The sequence below is a fragment of the Lates calcarifer genome, linkage group LG16_LG22 (assembly GCF_001640805.2).
Source record: "Lates calcarifer isolate ASB-BC8 linkage group LG16_LG22, TLL_Latcal_v3, whole genome shotgun sequence".
NCBI classification, from domain to species: Eukaryota; Metazoa; Chordata; class Actinopteri; family Centropomidae; genus Lates; species Lates calcarifer.
Window position 1 is genome coordinate 8,447,620 of NC_066848.1, and position 17,727 is coordinate 8,465,346.

The 17,727-nt window shown below is 39.9% G+C and overlaps 2 protein-coding genes across 4 annotated transcripts; both read left to right on the forward strand.

Annotated features, from left to right (window-relative positions):
• Positions 1 to 981: 981 nt before the first annotated feature.
• LOC108884292 (phosphoglycerate mutase 1) lies at positions 982 to 5,147 on the forward strand. The gene is made up of 4 exons (XM_018678130.2): positions 982 to 1,273; positions 2,099 to 2,373; positions 3,262 to 3,442; positions 3,647 to 5,147. Exons 1-4 carry the CDS (start codon positions 1,135 to 1,137, stop codon positions 3,814 to 3,816), a joined length of 765 nt encoding a protein of 254 aa, XP_018533646.1. The 5' UTR covers positions 982 to 1,134; the 3' UTR covers positions 3,817 to 5,147.
• Positions 5,148 to 5,640: 493 nt separating this feature from the next.
• slf2 (SMC5-SMC6 complex localization factor 2) lies at positions 5,641 to 17,512 on the forward strand. Of its 3 annotated transcripts, XM_018678158.2 has the most exons (22): positions 5,641 to 5,828; positions 6,521 to 6,555; positions 7,487 to 8,037; positions 8,162 to 8,410; positions 8,865 to 8,910; positions 9,265 to 10,739; positions 10,882 to 10,964; positions 11,075 to 11,188; positions 11,303 to 11,470; positions 11,730 to 11,835; positions 11,925 to 12,012; positions 12,117 to 12,258; positions 12,370 to 12,457; positions 12,594 to 12,770; positions 12,989 to 13,083; positions 13,218 to 13,305; positions 13,480 to 13,599; positions 13,798 to 13,875; positions 13,955 to 14,041; positions 15,687 to 15,755; positions 15,885 to 16,251; positions 17,167 to 17,512. In XM_018678158.2, the coding sequence occupies exons 1-22, from the start codon at positions 5,794 to 5,796 to the stop codon at positions 17,172 to 17,174; spliced, it is 4,269 nt and encodes a 1,422-aa protein (XP_018533674.1). In that variant the 5' UTR covers positions 5,641 to 5,793; the 3' UTR covers positions 17,175 to 17,512. The 3 variants fall into 3 exon arrangements, with proteins under 3 accessions (XP_018533674.1, XP_018533665.1, XP_018533657.1); XM_018678149.2 differs by having other exon boundaries at positions 9,268 to 10,739; positions 15,885 to 17,512; XM_018678141.2 differs by having other exon boundaries at positions 5,642 to 5,828; positions 15,885 to 17,512.
• Positions 17,513 to 17,727: the final 215 nt, after the last annotated feature.

Consider the following 17,727-nt stretch of genomic DNA (forward strand, 5'->3'; position numbering starts at 1 on the left):
GTTTCATTCCAGACTCTAACACTGTGATAGGTGGAGAAAAAAAGTGTTGTGTTTTGTGACAAATCTAACACTTACAGCTCCTTGTAACACTTTATTCAGTATGTCTCATCTCCAACCTCTCATATCAGCCAGCTTTTCTTAGTCTGCATTTGCTCCTGTCTTGCAAACACACTCTGTTTCTTACTGGTTCATTTCATAAGTAACGCTCTAAAAAACACATGACATGACTGTTATGGTGCTGCTCCAAGTCATGTGTAATCTTATTATAGTCACTAGGGCCTAGTTACTAGGCTATAGTATACAGTTAAATGTTTCACCTACCACCTTGAGATGAAAAGGAAGAAAAGCAACAGTTGGACAAGGACACACACAAACACACACAGAAGATGCAGAAATGTCATCAGAAGGTTTTCCTTAATATATGATACCCCACAAAAATACCTTTGTTTTATTAATGATGTTGCCCTGAGACCAAAGCAGCACAGATGTCATAGTTTCTGCAGCACGTTGGGTCAGCTGGTTCTTAGCTCAAAGGTCCCTGTCTACTTGCTTTATCTATGTTTCTTTTGACTTTTTAAATCTGCAACTATGTCCATACACATCCTTGTGGGGTCATAATGTATTTTCACTGTGTCTGGGTTTACAAAAACGTGAAACATTTAAATTACATCAGTGTGATAATGTAATGATTATAGTTATAAGTAATAAAAAGCAATTAAGTAGTTACTTTGATGTTTATGTGTCTACTTTCTCATTTGCATTAATTTAACCACAGATAGATAGATAGATAGATAGATAGATAGATAGAAAGTGTTTAATAGCGAAACACAATGAAAGTCAATAAAGCACAATGCACAGTATGAAGGTCAGAAACAGTCCCCGCCCCTGACGCCCATCGCTGTCATTGGTGGAGAAAGCAGTACTTTAGTGGAATATCATTGGATCTAAAAACCAGGAAGTGGGGGAGTAACCAATCCACGTTATAAAAGTGATCACCGGTTTAACAGCAGCGAGTCGGCCTGTCTGTTTCTCTAGAGGGGGTGAAATTATCAGTTTGACATCATCACCATCCATTTTTAAAAATTGTTCAGTTATCTAATTTTCATTCAGATAAGCGACATCTTATTATTAATCATGGCTGCCTACAAACTGGTGCTGATTCGCCACGGAGAGAGCAACTGGAACCAGGAGAATCGGTTCTGCGGCTGGTTCGATGCCGATCTGAGCGCAACCGGGGAGAAGGAGGCGAGGAGAGGTGGACAGGCCCTGAAAGGTGAGGAGGAATCGGGTTATTTTCTCTCACCATCCGCTTTTAATACCTCTGACGTGCTGTAGGCCAATGCACGGCTACGATTGCATAACAGCCTCTGCATCAGACCACAGACCGCCCCCTGAGCGTGTCAGGAATAGTGGAAGATGTGCAAACGTGCAGAAGTGATGCCTTTATGTGGCTGTACTGGTGCTCTACTCTCTCACCACGGGCATATAGCCTGCACAAAAGGAGACTTCACACAGAAAGTGTATTTGTGTAACTCTCACTTGAATTTTTGGGCTCATTTTATTAAATCTTCATCACTGATCTGACTTGTTCTTATTTAGCAGGAGAACAGGAAGGAATCACAGGCCCACATGTTAGTGGTACTCCAGACTGCAGTGGAGCTAGGGCTGCAACCATTAGATGATTAATCAATAAGTTGATTGAAGGGGGAAAAATGCAAACATTCTCTGTGTTCATTCTCTTAAATCATTGCTGTTTTTCTTTGTCATGTGTGACAGAAAATTGTCAGGGTCATTAGATTTTTCATACAAAACAAACTTGAAGATATCACCTTGATCTCTGAGAAACTGTGTTGTTAATGCAGTTTTCTTTAACACTTCAAAGACTAAACAATGAATCCATTTATTAAGAAAATAATCTGCAGATTAATTGATAATAATCAGTTGTTTGCTGTAAGTCCCTGTATTTTCAATAAGGCCTGAGACTCCATTGCTTTATCTCAGCCCTCTTCATGGTATCATTTATAAATTATGTTTAATGCAACAAGTGCAGACCTAATGGCAGACATGCATTAAACTGCTGTGTCTCTAACTTTCACAGATGCTGGCTTTGAATTTGACATTTGCTACACCTCCGTACTGAAGCGGGCCATTAGGACGCTGTGGCTGGTCCTGGACGGCATTGACCAGATGTGGGTGCCGGTGCATCGGACCTGGCGGCTCAACGAGCGCCACTACGGAGGCTTGACAGGGCTGAACAAGGCAGAGACGGCTGCCAAGCATGGAGAGGCTCAGGTGAAGATCTGGAGGCGCTCGTTTGACATTCCTCCTCCCTCCATGGGCCCGGACCATGACTACTACACTATCATCAGCAAGGTAAGATATGATATCTACAGCACATATGCTCAACAAAGGTGCTTCGTTGGCCTGTGGGGAAAGAAGCAGGTTTATACACATTGACCAAGTTGATCAGCTAAATCCACACAGTCAGGACAAAGAGGAGACATGACTACAACAGATATCTGCAGTCAGGCAGTGAACCAACTGTGTCACAATGAATGAATGAAATCAGCAGAAATGACTGGAGTGTTTAGAGTGGAAACAGTGGATTTGAGGTCATGTGTCTCTGACTTTTTGTCTACAGCATGGTCAGCTTGAATATCCAAATGTTTTACACACATAACACTGCAAATGAAATCTGACATCTGATACTAGAGATATAGTCCCTTACTATTTCCTAGCAGGAGCCCTAATGCTATTACCTAATAGTATGTCCAAGGTGAGTTAATATATGACTGGCAAGACTGAGTTCTGCTAGGTTCAAGTTCAAAGTTCAGTCAAAGTAGAGACAAACTGATCATGTCCGTCTGAACTGACAGGGGCAGTCTGACGTTGAGGTGTAATAACCTTATATACAGGCCAGTAGTGGTTATCGAAACTAAGTTAACACTAAAGTAGCTCATTCTTTCATGCCTTCAAATGACAATGAACACATTCCCAGACTGTTTTAAGACTGATTGTATTCACTGTACGCACAGGGTCTAATAGACAATTTTACTCCTCAAATACATCTCAGATTTGAACATTTATTTATATTCAGAATCAGTCAGCATGACACAAACTGCTAGCTTGCAGCAGGGCCCCTCTTTTCCCAAATAAGCGCATGATAACTTTAGTTATTTAAGATTAGAGAGATCCAGCATGCTTCACTTGTCTTTATCCTGTTTTTTAATGTATTTTATATACCGATTGTCTTCCCTGCAGGATCGTCGATATGCAGACCTGACCGAGGACCAGCTTCCCTCCTGCGAGAGCCTTAAGGACACCATTGCACGGGCGCTGCCCTTCTGGAATGACGAGATCGCCCCTCAGATCAAACAGGGGAAGAGGGTTCTCATCGCTGCCCATGGAAACAGTCTGAGAGGCATTGTTAAACACCTGGAGGGTGGGTGGCACTGTGATTAGTATCTTGTACCCAGCTATTCTCACTACTTACTCAGCAGGTGATGGAGTGTTGCTGTTTCAAGACATACTAATGTTAATTGAGAATTAACCCGTGTGCAGAAGGGAATGGTACTTAGCAAAACAACCTTCAAATTCACTCCCTTCATCATATAACTGCTCTTTCTGTGTGTGCTGCAACCTGCAGGAATGTCAGATGAGGCCATCATGGAACTGAACCTGCCAACAGGCATCCCCATCCTCTACGAGCTCGACAAGAACCTGAAACCTGTGAAGCCCATGCAGTTCCTGGGAGATGAGGAGACTGTACGCAAAGCCATGGAGGCCGTGGCTGCTCAGGGAAAGGCCAAGAAGTAAAACGACAGAAAAGCCCTCGCTGTGTATGACAGTATAGGTTGTACCAGACAACTGGCCTCAGATTGGTGTTTTTCCTAATCCCTAATTTATTTTGGATTGTTATACATGATGAGCATACTGTGGATTGTTGTCAAAGACAACCTCACTCAACTTGTACAGTGCAGGGATAGTGGATGGTTAAAAGTTAGCATATATTAGGGCCTGGAGAGCCACAGCTCTCAAGAGATTGTAAATAATTTTGCCCTTTTAAAACAGATTATATAGTTTTGAATTTGAGAAATTCCAGCCAAGGAAGGTTGACATTCAGCCTTCCTTGGCTGGAAGGCTGAATGTCAGGGTAAACGGTTATTAAACCAATTACAGAGGAGTGGGTAATGAGTGGAGACAACTTGGGAGACATGACTGCTCTTGTTGTTGCGTCACTTTGCTTAAGCTTATACTGTCAATGTACAGTATATGAGATACTGTTTTCAGATGCACTGATGGCGGTTAGTAAGTAAAACCTATGTGTGTCTGTTCACACTTCATCATTACCTGCCCAGGACACCATTATTATTTTTGGGTGACTTAGGTATATCATAGTCTATTTAATTCAATTTAAAATAGACTTTAATCTTTAATGAATTATATTTACATTCACTGACTTTTAGATTTTGAGATGTTAGACATAAAAGGGACCACTGCAAAGGCTGTACAACTTATTATTATCTCACTTTTCAAAGCAGGAAATTGATGCATTCCATTGATAAAGGTATGTAATTTTGCAATCTCTTGAGAGCAGAACAGGACAGTTGGGACTGCTAAATTGTCCTTTTCTCTTAATGTTTGCCTATGAATGGTATTTGTGCAGTGTCCTTATATATTGTTGCTGTTTGTGTTGTGTCTGACAGTTTTCATCGGGTTAATCCATTTTGAATGGTGCCAAGCACTATTCCTATTGGTATTGCACCGTATAAGTGATAAATCCATTTCTTTGGATTATAGTCTACCAGTTTCAAAATACCACAGTGAAGCATAATTAACTGAAGATAATATGTCTAAATTTAACCAATATCTTTGTTACTCTCTTTGACCACCTTTAGTCTGTTTTTGTCTCTTGGTGTCCAGTATTTATGTGCCTCCAGCTCCTTTTCCTACAGTCAATGCCTACATCTGGCCTCACAGTATTGTGAGGCAGCCGTGATGGTTTTAGGGAAATAGTCTGTGAATGGAATATCAAATTATGTCTCACAGTATTTGCATATTTCTTTAATAAATGTAATTCACTCTGTGTTGATTAAATGTACCCTAAAAGCTCTGATGTAATAAATGTACACTTATGTGCAAATGTATTCCTTGCCTTGTCTATTTAAAAAAAATCTTCTACTGTGTTGTTATCAGACATAGATATTTTTGTTTGATCAGAGTAGTGATTAGAGTTACATGCAAACATCAAGTCTACCTCTTGGTCAAACTATTTACTTGGCTTACCTCATATTTACTCACTGAACAAATTTAGGCAGGCTTTTCCTAACCTGGTCAGTCCATTTTGGCTGAAAGGAGTTGATTGTTTTGTCATATAGATTATATTAGATTCCATTTTTAAAAGAAGTGTCAACGACCTCTTTTCAATTAACAAGAAAGACCATAATATGACTTTAGCTTGTGTATTCTGCAAAAAAAGTATTTTATAATTCCATAAATAAGTTCTCAAGCAAAATATAGATGACTATGGGAAAAGACCCGGGAAATATTAGAGTCAAACAAGACTCTAGAAGCGGTGAGAACGCTTCTGCATTTCGGTGAAATATCTGGAACATCCCTTTAAAGCGACATACGTCTGGACTCAAAGTTCCATGATGCATTGCGCCTAACGTTGGTCGGTGCGGCTGCAGGCGGGAGAGAGTCTAATTGATGTGATAATTTTCACATTGGAGCCCCAACATAATACGTTAATGTCGCGGTGTGTGGTTATGTACAGCCTGTACAATCGTCAAAATGAGAAAAGCAACAGAAAATCAAGGGGACACTCGGTAAGAAAACCTACGGACTGTGTTCGCACTCCCATGCTAAGTTGTAGACGCGTTAGCCGGCTAGCTAAACATGAAAGCACTTCCTGAAACAACGACTTGCTTGTATTTTATATTAAGTTAGCAAGGCATTATGAATAGAGGCTGTTATATTTCCTCTTTAAGCCGTAAGCACAGTTGTCAGTGTTTGTTCAGAAGGCAAGCCTGGCACGGTGAAGTTAACGAACTAACAACACTGCCATGTTCTCAAAATACTATGTAAACACGTCTTTAGTGTCAGTTTCCTTGCTAGCTTCACCTAGCTATTTCTCTATTTTTTATGAGAGGCACTGCTAATACTTGCGACTATGGTCGTGTTACGCTACGTCTGTTGATTGAGACTGAGTGGCACAGCTGAACAGTATAATGTTAAAGTTAACCCCTTGAAGCTTCATAACATTTGCTGCTACTGGACGCATGTTGTGGTCTGTGTGGCATGCTGTGACTGGTGGCAGGTGGAAAGTGACCGTCAGGCAGATGTTTGCTTTTTATTGGCTGTAGCAGAACAACTCGAATTCGGTTTGACACCTCTGGAGAAGCGACACTATTGGTTCTCTTGTCTTGTCATTTCGAAAAAAAATATACTGCTCATTATTGTCGTCTAGGTGACAAAAATATTATGCTGAATTAGTTACCCCTCTCTGGCCTTCTTGCAGGGCACTCGCAGAATACTTCTCCCCGAGGAATAAAGGTGGGTTCTGCATTTTCAATTGTTTATGTGTCCTAAAACAACAATGTATTTAGCTACATTTGCATCATGATGTGTGGTGCACTTTAACTCACTCTGTAGCCTGTAAGGGAGGGAGCAACACTGTCAGTTGTTGAACATAAGTTGTTTTTGTTGAGAGCACTTCTAATCCAACAACCCTGCTACAAATCCTACCTTCATGAATGTGTTTATTTGTTTGTTTTCCCCATTGAAAGTGTTTTAGAGAGGTTTTAATTCAAATTTGTTATAGTTTTGTAGGCAGTAACGTGTTGTGTTGTTGGTTTGTACACATTTTGAAAAACACCCCAGTCACTGTACGTGTTAGTTGAGTTATGCAGACAGGACTAATATTTGGCTTGGCATTGACTCAGTTTCTTTCTCAAATACTGTGAGTTGCTTTCATGGAAATATGTTCACTAGTTTATGCAGGACATAAAAATTTAAATGAATGAAATATACTTCTGTAGGATTACAAAATTCACGACTTCATCATCTTTCAGTATGCATTGATGCAACTTAAAACAATAAATTAGCTTCTAAAAGAAAAAAACAAAACAAAACAAAATTTGTTGGAGGCAGAATCATTTGGGTGTGCCACCACTGTGAAAACTTTACATGGAAAACATTGATTGCAGCATGTACAGCTCTATTTAAGACAGGATTGCATTCATTGCCTTCCTGTTGAAGAATTTATTTGTAGTGACATCATTCAGGCCAAAAAAAATGCAGGAAATGTCTCTGCTAAAATAATATAACCAGAAGAACATCCCTGTGTAAAGCAGCATGACAAAAAAGTTTCACACAACAGATAGATGAGTCATAGCTAGAGGCATACAGGGGCCTGAAATGACAACATGTTAAACCCTGTTCACACTTAAGCGATTAATGGCAACATGTTTCTTGTCTTTTTCAGTGAAGGACCGCGCACTTCAGCAGCACTCTTTACCCCCTTTCACATCTTTCTACCCAGAGACTCCAGTGAAGCCCTCTCAGGTCCATAACCGGCTTTCTCACCCACCACCTAGGAGAGTCTTGCCACTTCTAAGCCCTGAGCTGTGCTACAGGGACAGATTGGGTCCACCTCAGTACCCCTCTCCTCCTATGGGACCAATCCATTCACCAGAGTATATTCTATGCAGCCCAGCTAATGTTGGAACCCCATCAAACAGATCATATCAGATGCCAAGGGACAGGCTAGGTCCTCCTCAGTACTCTGCTCAACCTTCAGGGTCTTTCTCGTCGCATCTTGTTCCAGTCAGCAAATCAGACATTGATACCTCAGCGAATAGGCTGCAACCCTTGCCTCCTGGTGTCTTTCACCATGCTCCCCCTCAACTGATGAAGGATTTAAGTAACAACACTCCATCCCTCCAAGTCAAGGGAGATCAAGTAACCGAAGCCACTTATACTTTGTCTTATTCAGGAAGTAAAAATGTAACAGCAGAAGGTGAAGAATCAAACAAGGTATTGTCTGATTTTAATATGGCTATTAGTCAAACCTGGTTTTGTTAAATGTCTTGTTTATGACGTGTGCTACAGCAGTCATGTGATGCTGAATTGTTGTGGCTCTCAATTCGTACTCTGTTAGGCTCAATCCAGCAATGTGAGGATGCCTGTACCTACTGTCCAGCTACACAGACCCCCTGTTAACCCATCACTCAACAACAGAGCACTTCAAGAAGTTTACCCACGGCCCTTCCCAGACTCAGAGCACTGCAATATTGGTAACAGCTACTGGACCCCATGTGGCTACCAGCCTCCTCCGAGTACCCTGTCTTCAGACAGAAGTAGTGGTTCAGGTTTATCCACTACGTACAGCCCTGTAGCCTCTTGCCAGGTAAAGTGTGTTATGTTTAATGACACATCAAGTTAATTTAGGGTTTTGGTTAAAGAATTTGAGTCTGAGGGAGATACTGGTGTGTTGATCTCAGCCTTTGCAGTAGAATTTTTAATACAACAATACAGGTGATTTAGCCTTATAAACAGACTGGATTGCCATTTTGTTTCACCTCATTTTGATGTCATTGTCCTGCCAGCTGTTTTTTGTCTGGGAGGTATTGTTATTTTGCGGGTTACCTATCAGAAGGGAGGGATGTATTCATTTTACCAATGTCCATCAACAGAGGCTGCAATAGTGGCTGCTTGAAGCAGTTAACTTAATATACATCATCTCCATCAGTGGTTGTTCAGTCTTCAATAGTGTGGGATGCATAGCATTGCTTGCCTCACTGTGTTGAAAATTAATTGAAGGAAAGGTGCTTCTTAAGGAGTCACTCTGCTTTCCTTTTTAGGACCAACAACATCAACAAACACCTTCGAGTGAAAAGTTAATTCCAGGTAATATTGTCACAGAAAATTATACATCTGCCTAATGCATACACACATTTGTAATATGTGCATTTTTTTCCTTTGGTAATTAATAGAATAATAAACATAAAATTCAACCATGAAGCCTGAAGGTCAATACACATTGCCTTCTACAAGACTGTTTTTTTATTATTTCTCATTGGTCACACGCAGATTCTAAGTTGTTAGATGTAACATATCAGGGATGCAGCTAATGATTACTTTCATTAGCTGCTGAGTAAAGCAGTGTATTCTTTGATTTGAAACTCAGACCTGTTTGATTTTTCTTTTAAATTATTTAAATAATTGGTGAAAAAATGTATTCATGTCTTTTTCTGTCACCAGCAGTGGACTTGAATTGCTCATCACAGAAGAGGCACAGGGAGTTTGAGGACTCTGATGACAGTGCCAAGAAACTGTGTCTTGAGGGTGCAAACTCTGGCAAAGTGCTGACACCAAAACCCACTGTTTGCAACTCAGTCAGCACTTCACCAGTGTCGTCATCAAGGAATTCTTCAGCCTTGGAACTGCCGCCCGAAACCACAGATATCCATATGTGCTCAGAGCCGGCATGTGGCCAGTCATCATGCTTGGAACTCTCATCCACATTTAAGCCCACCCAGTCATCCTGTGCATCACTGTCACCCAAACCTTGCATAAAGACACGACCATCGACTGGGGCAAAGCAGGCATATATAAATCCCTCTCAGAATCATATAGTGAAGTTAAAGGAGTTAAAATCATCTTCAAAGCCTGCTGAGGAAAGTTTGAAGAGAAGAAGTGAGGAAAACAATCAAATGAATAAATCAAGCACTTTGTTATCCCCTCTGATTTCACAGAGGGACACTAGTAGCCTACCTCATGTTCAGCTAGGCCGCCGCCATTCTGATCATACTCGCCGTAGTACCTCAGTCTTACCAGTCAAGATCCCAAGCAGAGGTAATCAGGTGGAGGAGAGCAGAAAGATGGACAGTAACACTCCCAAATCAACCTCAAAACCAAATTCAGGTTCTCTGAGCTCTCGAATGATAGAACGGAATAAAAATTCCCGCCCACGAAGACCCGTTATAATACCCGATGATGTGGATGAGCTCTTCACCCCTGATCCCATGACTTATGTAGTCAACCCTGCACATAAAAGTGCAAAGCCCAAGATGGATGAGGGAACTATTAAATCACCCACCGCAGAGAGAAGTTGTACCTCCAGCACTGTGACCACCTCCAGTACTGTAGTCACCGGATCCTCATGTCACAAAACTCAGAACCCCACAGTAACTGGTTCCTCTCATGCAGTGGACACCAAAGCATCTTCCTCAGCACTTAGCCCACAAGTGCTCTTGCCAACTGTAGCTTTAGAGTGGGTAAAACTTGAAAATGCAATGCCCGTTTGCTCTAAATACAAGGAACTCAAAAACAGTCCCATCACCTCTTCAGCAAGGCGGCTTAAGGAAGACAGTGTTAAATCTGATGAGAAACACACATCTCCCCTCCCTATCAATGTGACTTTAGAGACTGACACTGCTGCAAAGGAACAAAATTCTACATCCCATTGTTCTCAGTCTCCACCACTGGAGAGGCAGGCAAGTGAAGCAGGTGAAAAGCAGGTGAATGAAGAGGATCCCATAGATGTGGAACTGGACCTAGGCCTGAGCTTTGCGTTAGATTTTGATCTAACCCAGAGCTCTCAAAGCAGTGAGGAGGAGCAGCTACTTTCTTTGCAGGAGATGATGGAGCGTGCTACCAAGCCTCCAGATACACCAGAGAAGGGAGCTTTCTCAGAGCCTAGTACACCTGGACACCGCAGCAGCCAGTTAAAAACTGTAAGCTCCAAAGTGTTTGTGCAGTGTTTGTGCATAAAGTAATGACTGTAGGATAGTCATCTCACTGTGAAGTTAAAAGGACTAGAAAACTCAATGGTGTCTCCGTTTGGATCTTAAATGTCATCTGTTGTGTTTCCCACAGCAACCACTGCCATCCACCACAAAGCCAGGCTTCTATAAGAACAGCCTTGATCAGATGCTGAAGGAAATAAACACCAATAAAAAGTATATTATTTAGACTTTTTTTTCTCTCTCATTAATTTGAGCCTCAGTAGCTGTATATGAAAAAAAATAACTTACCATCTCCATAACTCCATATTCTCATCATTTATCAGAGCAAAAGAGGTTGAAACGCAGCTTCTCACTGCATGTAAGGAAGACCTGTTGAGAATAGCTGAATATGAGGAGGCTGAGGAGAACCAGGAGGAGGGCATCTCCACTGAACAACAGTAAGGCTTGCAGAAACATGTTGACGCTTCATATTTTGTCATTTGAGATATAGTCCTTGCACAGTCCTTAACTGTAATCTGCATTTTAAAGTTTTGTTGTAATTTGTTTCCTAGGGAGTTCCTGCAGCGCTACTCGCTGATGTCCAATGCAATCAGAGAAGTTCCTCCAGGAGAAGTAGTCTTCAATCTGGAGAAGTTTGGCCGGATCTTCAACCAGGATACGCTGCAGCTTAGACAGTGCATGGTCAATCCACAGGGGACAGCACAGAAAACACTTCTTTGGTGAGCTGTGTGCAAAAGACCACATTTGATATGGGTCATCATTGTCCCAGGGAATAATTCTGTATGACTTTGGTGAGCCTCTGCCCTTTTGTCTTGGGTCAGTGTTAGTTAAACATTTACCACTGCACAAGTTCCCTGGTATTTTTTTAAACATTGCAGTCTCTACTGGCTATTAGCAAAGCTTTAGACTGTTAGTTTTGCTAAATGATTAATTCCTCTAATATTTTCTGTCCACTTAAACCCTCCTTGTTTCTATCAGGTCCAGTCCTGCTCAGCTAAGACTGCATGTGAATATTGGATTGTTCCAGGAAGCTTACAATTGTTGCTCACCCTGTCCAATTCAGGTTACCCGTTTCCTATTCAAGGTAGGCCCCATACATGCCTGTAGCATGTTAGTAGTTGTTTTTGTCCAAATGCCTGAGTGTTGTCAGTTATTCTTTGTTGATTTTGTCAGATGATGTCAGTCCATAGTGAGAGGATGATATCCGAAAAGATACTACAGGCCCTCTGTGACATCGCCTGCAGTGCTGCTTATCAGATGGGTCAGTGTTCCCTCCACTTACAAGCTGTTTGCTTTTCCTCATTATAAGTTGTTTAGACATGTTAGTAAATGTTTTTTTTTCTGTGTATATATGACATACCTCAGTGAAAAATGGAAGCCAGCGGTTTAGAGTATGGGTTCCCAGTTTGGCTGATGTGACACTGGTGCTGATGAATATGGGAGTTGCATTTGTTACTCTCTTCCCGTTTGAGAATCTGCAGCCTCCATTCACAGAAGGAGATTTGCTGTAAGTAGCATTCTTGTGTGAAGGATTGCTCATTCACTTTGTTTCCTTTTGTTTGAAATTAGTTGTCGTCTGTTTAATGTCATGGAGCTGAATTTCTGTATGTCTGTGTAGGGAGGACATCTACATCAAAAGTGACAGTCCTTCCAGTGACAAGGAACAGAGTACTTTCCCTGAACACAACTGCAACAACATCTTGAAGGTGAGACACAATAGAAACAGATGTCTGCTCGGAACAGTTTGCTCTCATGTATGCGAGCATGTGGCAGAGAAAACAGAAATTCTCCTTTGAGATCATTCACTACTTTGGTTTTTCTCTCCTGTGTTCTGGTCTGCAGTACCTGTCTTATTGTATGGACCTGTGTCCACGGGCGTACAGTGACAACGAGCTGCTGTTGCTGCTAACTGTGGTGGGAAGGCTGGGCCTGGACACACGACTCATCCTCCGGTCCAGTGTGGAGCTGTACCCTCTACAGTATAAGATTGTCAACAACATCAGGGACTGGGGCACAATGGTCAGTGCATAGATGACTTTGATTCTTAGATAGATAGAGAATCACAGTTTATATCGCCATTGGAGTTTGTGGTTTTGCTGTTGTATTCGACCTTTAATTCACATTGATGTCATTGATGATCCAAATCAAACATTATAGTTCTGTGCCACTTGATAATGTAATTACATATATAATATCCTGATAATATAATATAATATCCTGATATTTATTCTCTTTAGCTGCCCAGAATCTGTGTGGCCCTTTCTGATCTGACAGATGACCACCACAACATGTGCCTGCTCGTTCAACTGCTGCCTGACAACACACGTGGAAAGTAAGTCTTTTTTATTGTTTTCCTTTCAATCTAATCAGCTTGTCAGAATTATGTTTAAATATTGGATTTTATGGCATTGTTTTTTATAATAGTAGACTATAAAAATTGTTAATTTTTGTTGTTTATTTGTAAAGACAGCTGCGCCGTCATCTGAGCCTGTCCATGATCTCTAAGCTGTTAGATGGAAATTGCACTTATAGACCTACAGAAAAAGAGTTTCAGGTAATTTGTTCATGTGTAACATAAACCTAGACAGTTTCTTTTAGATGCCAGTACTTGAAATATGTAAAGTTACCTTTTTCATTTTTCTTTTCATTTTTTAAAATGACTATTGTAATGTAATGAATGTCTTTAGTAACTTTTAGTTCTCCTTGTCTTGTTCTATGTGCTACTTAGCTCTCTACACTGAGGCAGTACCTGCCCCGTATGCAGCCCTCCACCCTCCTCCGAGGCATGGTGAGCTCCTCCAGCAGCAGTCAGAAAGATAAAGAAGACATTGCCACCCTAGACCAACAGGTGAGTACAAGGTTAATGCCTTAAACCTCAAAATGTTCCAGCCAAGCCTTGTATTGTTTTTCATGTGTAGGTCTCCTAACGTGTAAATAAAGGATCTTATATTCATGTAATCTAAACTGAATTTTATTGTGAGTAAATTAAAAATTATTATTATTATTATTATTATTATTATTATTTTCATTTATCAATGTGTTTCAGTCCTACTACCTCTGCTACAGCCTTCTGACTTTGGCAAATGAAGCTTCCAATTTTCAGTTCTTCCCAGCCCACCAGAAGGTATGATTTGTCCTAAATTCTGTCCTATTCTTTCTGTTCATGTTCACGTCGACTTACCTTTTTGGTTTCTGTCTCTCAGGAGCAGCTGCTGTGTCTGTGCTCTGAGCTGGAAACGCATGTTAAGTGTGACATCAGAGAGAGCGAGAAATGTCTTTACCGCAGCAAAGTGAGTAGCATTTCAAAAATAACTTCTGCTACTTGTGTGTCTCTGTGTGTATTTTGATGAAGCATGAAAGATTTAAAAGATTTTTGCCTTTTAATGGCTGCAGGGAGAACAAAGAGTCTAGTGCTCTTTTTAGTTTAAGCATCCTAGTAGAGTCCTGAAAGAAGGAAGTTAACAACAAACATTATGAGATTTTTTTACAGACAGCTTGTTATCTTGTTGAATTTGAGAACAAGATAAGAACAGTGGGACACAGAGTACACTGTTAACCTTGACACGCTTACACAGTTACAAAGAAACTCCTGAGCTGGATTGTGTTGAATGCTGAGGAAAAGTCACTGAATAACAGCATATAATTGCTTTCAAGGGCCTCCAAATACTTCTACCAAAATCTTTCATCACTGAAGAGATAAGAACAGCTGGTCTGAGGTCATTTGGTTTAAGTTCAAGCATGTAATTGCTTTTTCACAAAAATCCAATCAAACTCATTTTTAAATCTCAAGTGAGAGCTTTTTGAGTTGTTCGCCTGCTGCTCATCTCAAGTGCCACCATGCAGAGAGACTGTGTTGCACTCACTGTGTAGACGTGTCATTAAAGTCCTGCTGTTCCATCCAGACTTCAGGTCATAAGTAATAGTTTTGCACTTCTGCTCTATATTTGCATTTGGTCCTCTCAATTTTTAAACAAATTGTCTTCCTAATTACAACATAAGCAATTTTGGGCAAAACAATTTCTCAGAGGCCGAAGGCTAAGTATTTTGATAAAAGGAGATGACCTTCATAGGAATCACACTGTCCACACAAAACAATAGAGAGCTACACACTGCAAAATTTAGTTGATCTGTGTTTTTAGCTGAGTCATTAAAGACAGACCAGTCGGCACAATCAAAGTACTCCTGCAGAACAAGAGAATTTTCTGATGCAGACAATGGTTCAATATCAGGAAAACACATTTTTGCAGACTGTTATTTTAAATGTTTTCCATGCAGATTTTTATCCTTGTCTGTCTACCCCAAAAGAGTAGCTAATCAGTAATGACCAAAAGGTTTTGACCTCTAGGCCACAATCTAAGAACTGAAACCTGAAAGACCCTCACTATCATTTTTACTTTTTTATATGTATTTAAAAACAAATTGCATATGCACTTGTAATGAGCAGTAATTAGGGCTGCAACTAAAAATTAATTTCCATGATCGATGATCATTATTCTGCTGATTATTTTATCAATTAATTGTTTAGTTTAAAACATGTCAGAAAATCCACTTTCCTAGATCGCAAATTCCTCATTTTGTTCAACAGACAGTCCAGACCCAGTTAGTCAATTTAGTAGAATAGATTTTATATATTTGTTTTTATATAATTTAGTATCAAGAAAACCAGCAAATATTCACATTTGAGGAGCTGGAAACCTGTGGATTGCCTAATTTTGATTTTTTGCCTAATCAATTAAATGCTTAATCTGCTGTTGTTGTAGCTCAGCACAGTAGCATATTTTGACTGCTGATGTATGATTTAACTTTTTAATCAGTCTAGTAGCAATGACATTAATAATTAATTAATGCAGGTCATTTAAAGTACACTGTGCTCTCTAGATGTAGTGTGGTATATTAATCTGTTTGACAACCTCTAACTTCCTCCTCTTCCTCCAGGTAAAGGATCTAGTGGCCAGGATCTACACCAAGTGGCAGATGCTGCTTCAGAGGACCCGGCCTCTCCATGTACAGTAGTCACATACACTTATTATTTACATCCACTTTGTCTTTTAATAGATAATGTTTCTGATTCTGTTTCTGAAAAATCAATAAGTTTATGATTCTTATTTGCATTGCTATGTTTTCATGCCCTAGGGCAAGCTGTATGATTATTGGCAACCTCTACATGTGGATACGTTGATCAGTAGCCAAGAAGAGCAAGATATGGATAACAGTGATGAAGGAGAGGGCACTGTGATGGAGGAAAACCCTGTGATGGAGGAGGATGAACTAGAGGAGGAAACTAATGAAGCTGAAGAGAATGAGGGTCTAATGATTGCTGAGGACAACAAGGAAGAGAAAGAGGAAGACGATATGAAACTGGATGAAAAGCTAGGAGAAACTGGAGTAGACGATCCAGAGGCAGCAGAACCAGTGCCTGAAAAGCTGAGCCAAGAGATGCCAGAAATGGAGCCTGAAGTACATGAGGAGTCTCAAGTGATGGATGAGCAAATAGATGCTGGTAACACAGAGTGTACTGAGGTGGAGACTGAGAATCTGGCTGATACTATACAAACTTCTCACAATATCCAGGGAGCAGCATGTGATTTAGTGTCATAGATAAAATAAAAATAAAAAAAGTCAACGCTTTAATAGCTACTGCCTTAACATTAAGCTCAATTTGCACTATTTTCCTGTCCTCCGCTATCCCTAACTCTTAAAGTTTCATTTGTTGATACAAACATAAATTGTATATTAATGTCCATTTTAGAAGAGATGACAAACTTTGTTGAAAGTTGAAGCCTTACGAACTTTTTGGTTAGAAACAAAACATAAATTTAATGTGTATATTTTTTGGAAAATAACTTGTCATCAAAATGTATGTAAATTACTTGTTACTGTACCACTGTTCTCAGTCATTCAGTTGCATAAAAATGTGGATATTACTTGTGTTACTGAATACTGTCATTGAGTGCCTGCCACAGCCTGCATTTATTTGGAGGGAACGAACACCCTCGTCTTCCAGCTGTGCTCGTTTGTTAAAATTTTGTAATTTCTCAAAAATACTTGATTTATTTGTGTTATTGTTTGTTGAAAAGCTGACTGAATGTACCATATGTATGGTATTATTTCACAAATCAGCCTCAGCTGGAAATGCCCAAATATTTGTTCTGGAAGTTTGAGGTTTCCCTTTAGCCCCACTGGTGTATCTATTTGATGCTTGTAAGTTCCAGTAAAACTGCTGTGCAGTGCTCAGAGTCTGCTTGACTATGCAACAGGTTTACTGTAAGTTATCAGTTTAAAAACAGCAGCTAGTAATTAGGTTTCTCAGCCGTTACTGTTTGTTATCTAAAGTAATGTAGTTGGCCTTTTCACAGCAGACTGGTCATAGCAGGAAAAGCACAAGTGTTTCTAATAACATTAATCTCTGTTCTAGTGTCCTAGAAAGCCATGGCAGTGTGACGGTGAGCCAACACACACAATACCAGGACTCTGAGATGGAAGCAGCTGAATAGAATTCAGCCATCATTAATTTTATTATTTACACCTGTGTGTTACTTACTGTGACATGTCAATTTTCTTTTCAGTGAAAAAGGCTTGTTTAATTAATGTCAGTTATTCTCCAGATACATATTTTCTGTGTAAAAATGTGAATAGTACTTATTGGTAAAAATTTTACTGTTGTGTGTGTGCATGTTATTCATTTTTTTAAATGATTAAAAATACTTTTTTAAAGCTGTTGTCAAATACAGAAAATAAACTTAATTTACATGTTAACAGAATTATTTGTTGGCTTTATAAAAACATCTCAGGCAAAATGTCTGCTCCCACCAGTGTCAGAACTACTTTATACTGAAATACTGAATACATTCATTACAGTCTCAACTAATATACAATAATAACAAATGTATTTGTTGAAGAATCCATACTTGGCAAAACCATGAAGCTTAAATACATGTCCAAACAATATAATGGAATTAGCTCTTATTTACAAGCA

Coding starts and splice junctions, on each gene's coding strand:
- LOC108884292 (XM_018678130.2), top strand. CDS start 1,135: ATGGCTGCCTACAAACTGGTGCTGATTCGCCACGGAGAGAGCAACTGG. Junction 2,374..3,261: donor ACTACACTATCATCAGCAAG/GTAAGATATGAT, acceptor TCTTCCCTGCAG/GATCGTCGATATGCAGACCT. Junction 3,443..3,646: donor CATTGTTAAACACCTGGAGG/GTGGGTGGCACT, acceptor TGCAACCTGCAG/GAATGTCAGATGAGGCCATC.
- slf2 (XM_018678141.2), top strand. CDS start 5,794: ATGAGAAAAGCAACAGAAAATCAAGGGGACACTCG. Junction 8,411..8,864: donor GCCCTGTAGCCTCTTGCCAG/GTAAAGTGTGTT, acceptor TTTCCTTTTTAG/GACCAACAACATCAACAAAC. Junction 11,836..11,924: donor TTACCCGTTTCCTATTCAAG/GTAGGCCCCATA, acceptor TGATTTTGTCAG/ATGATGTCAGTCCATAGTGA.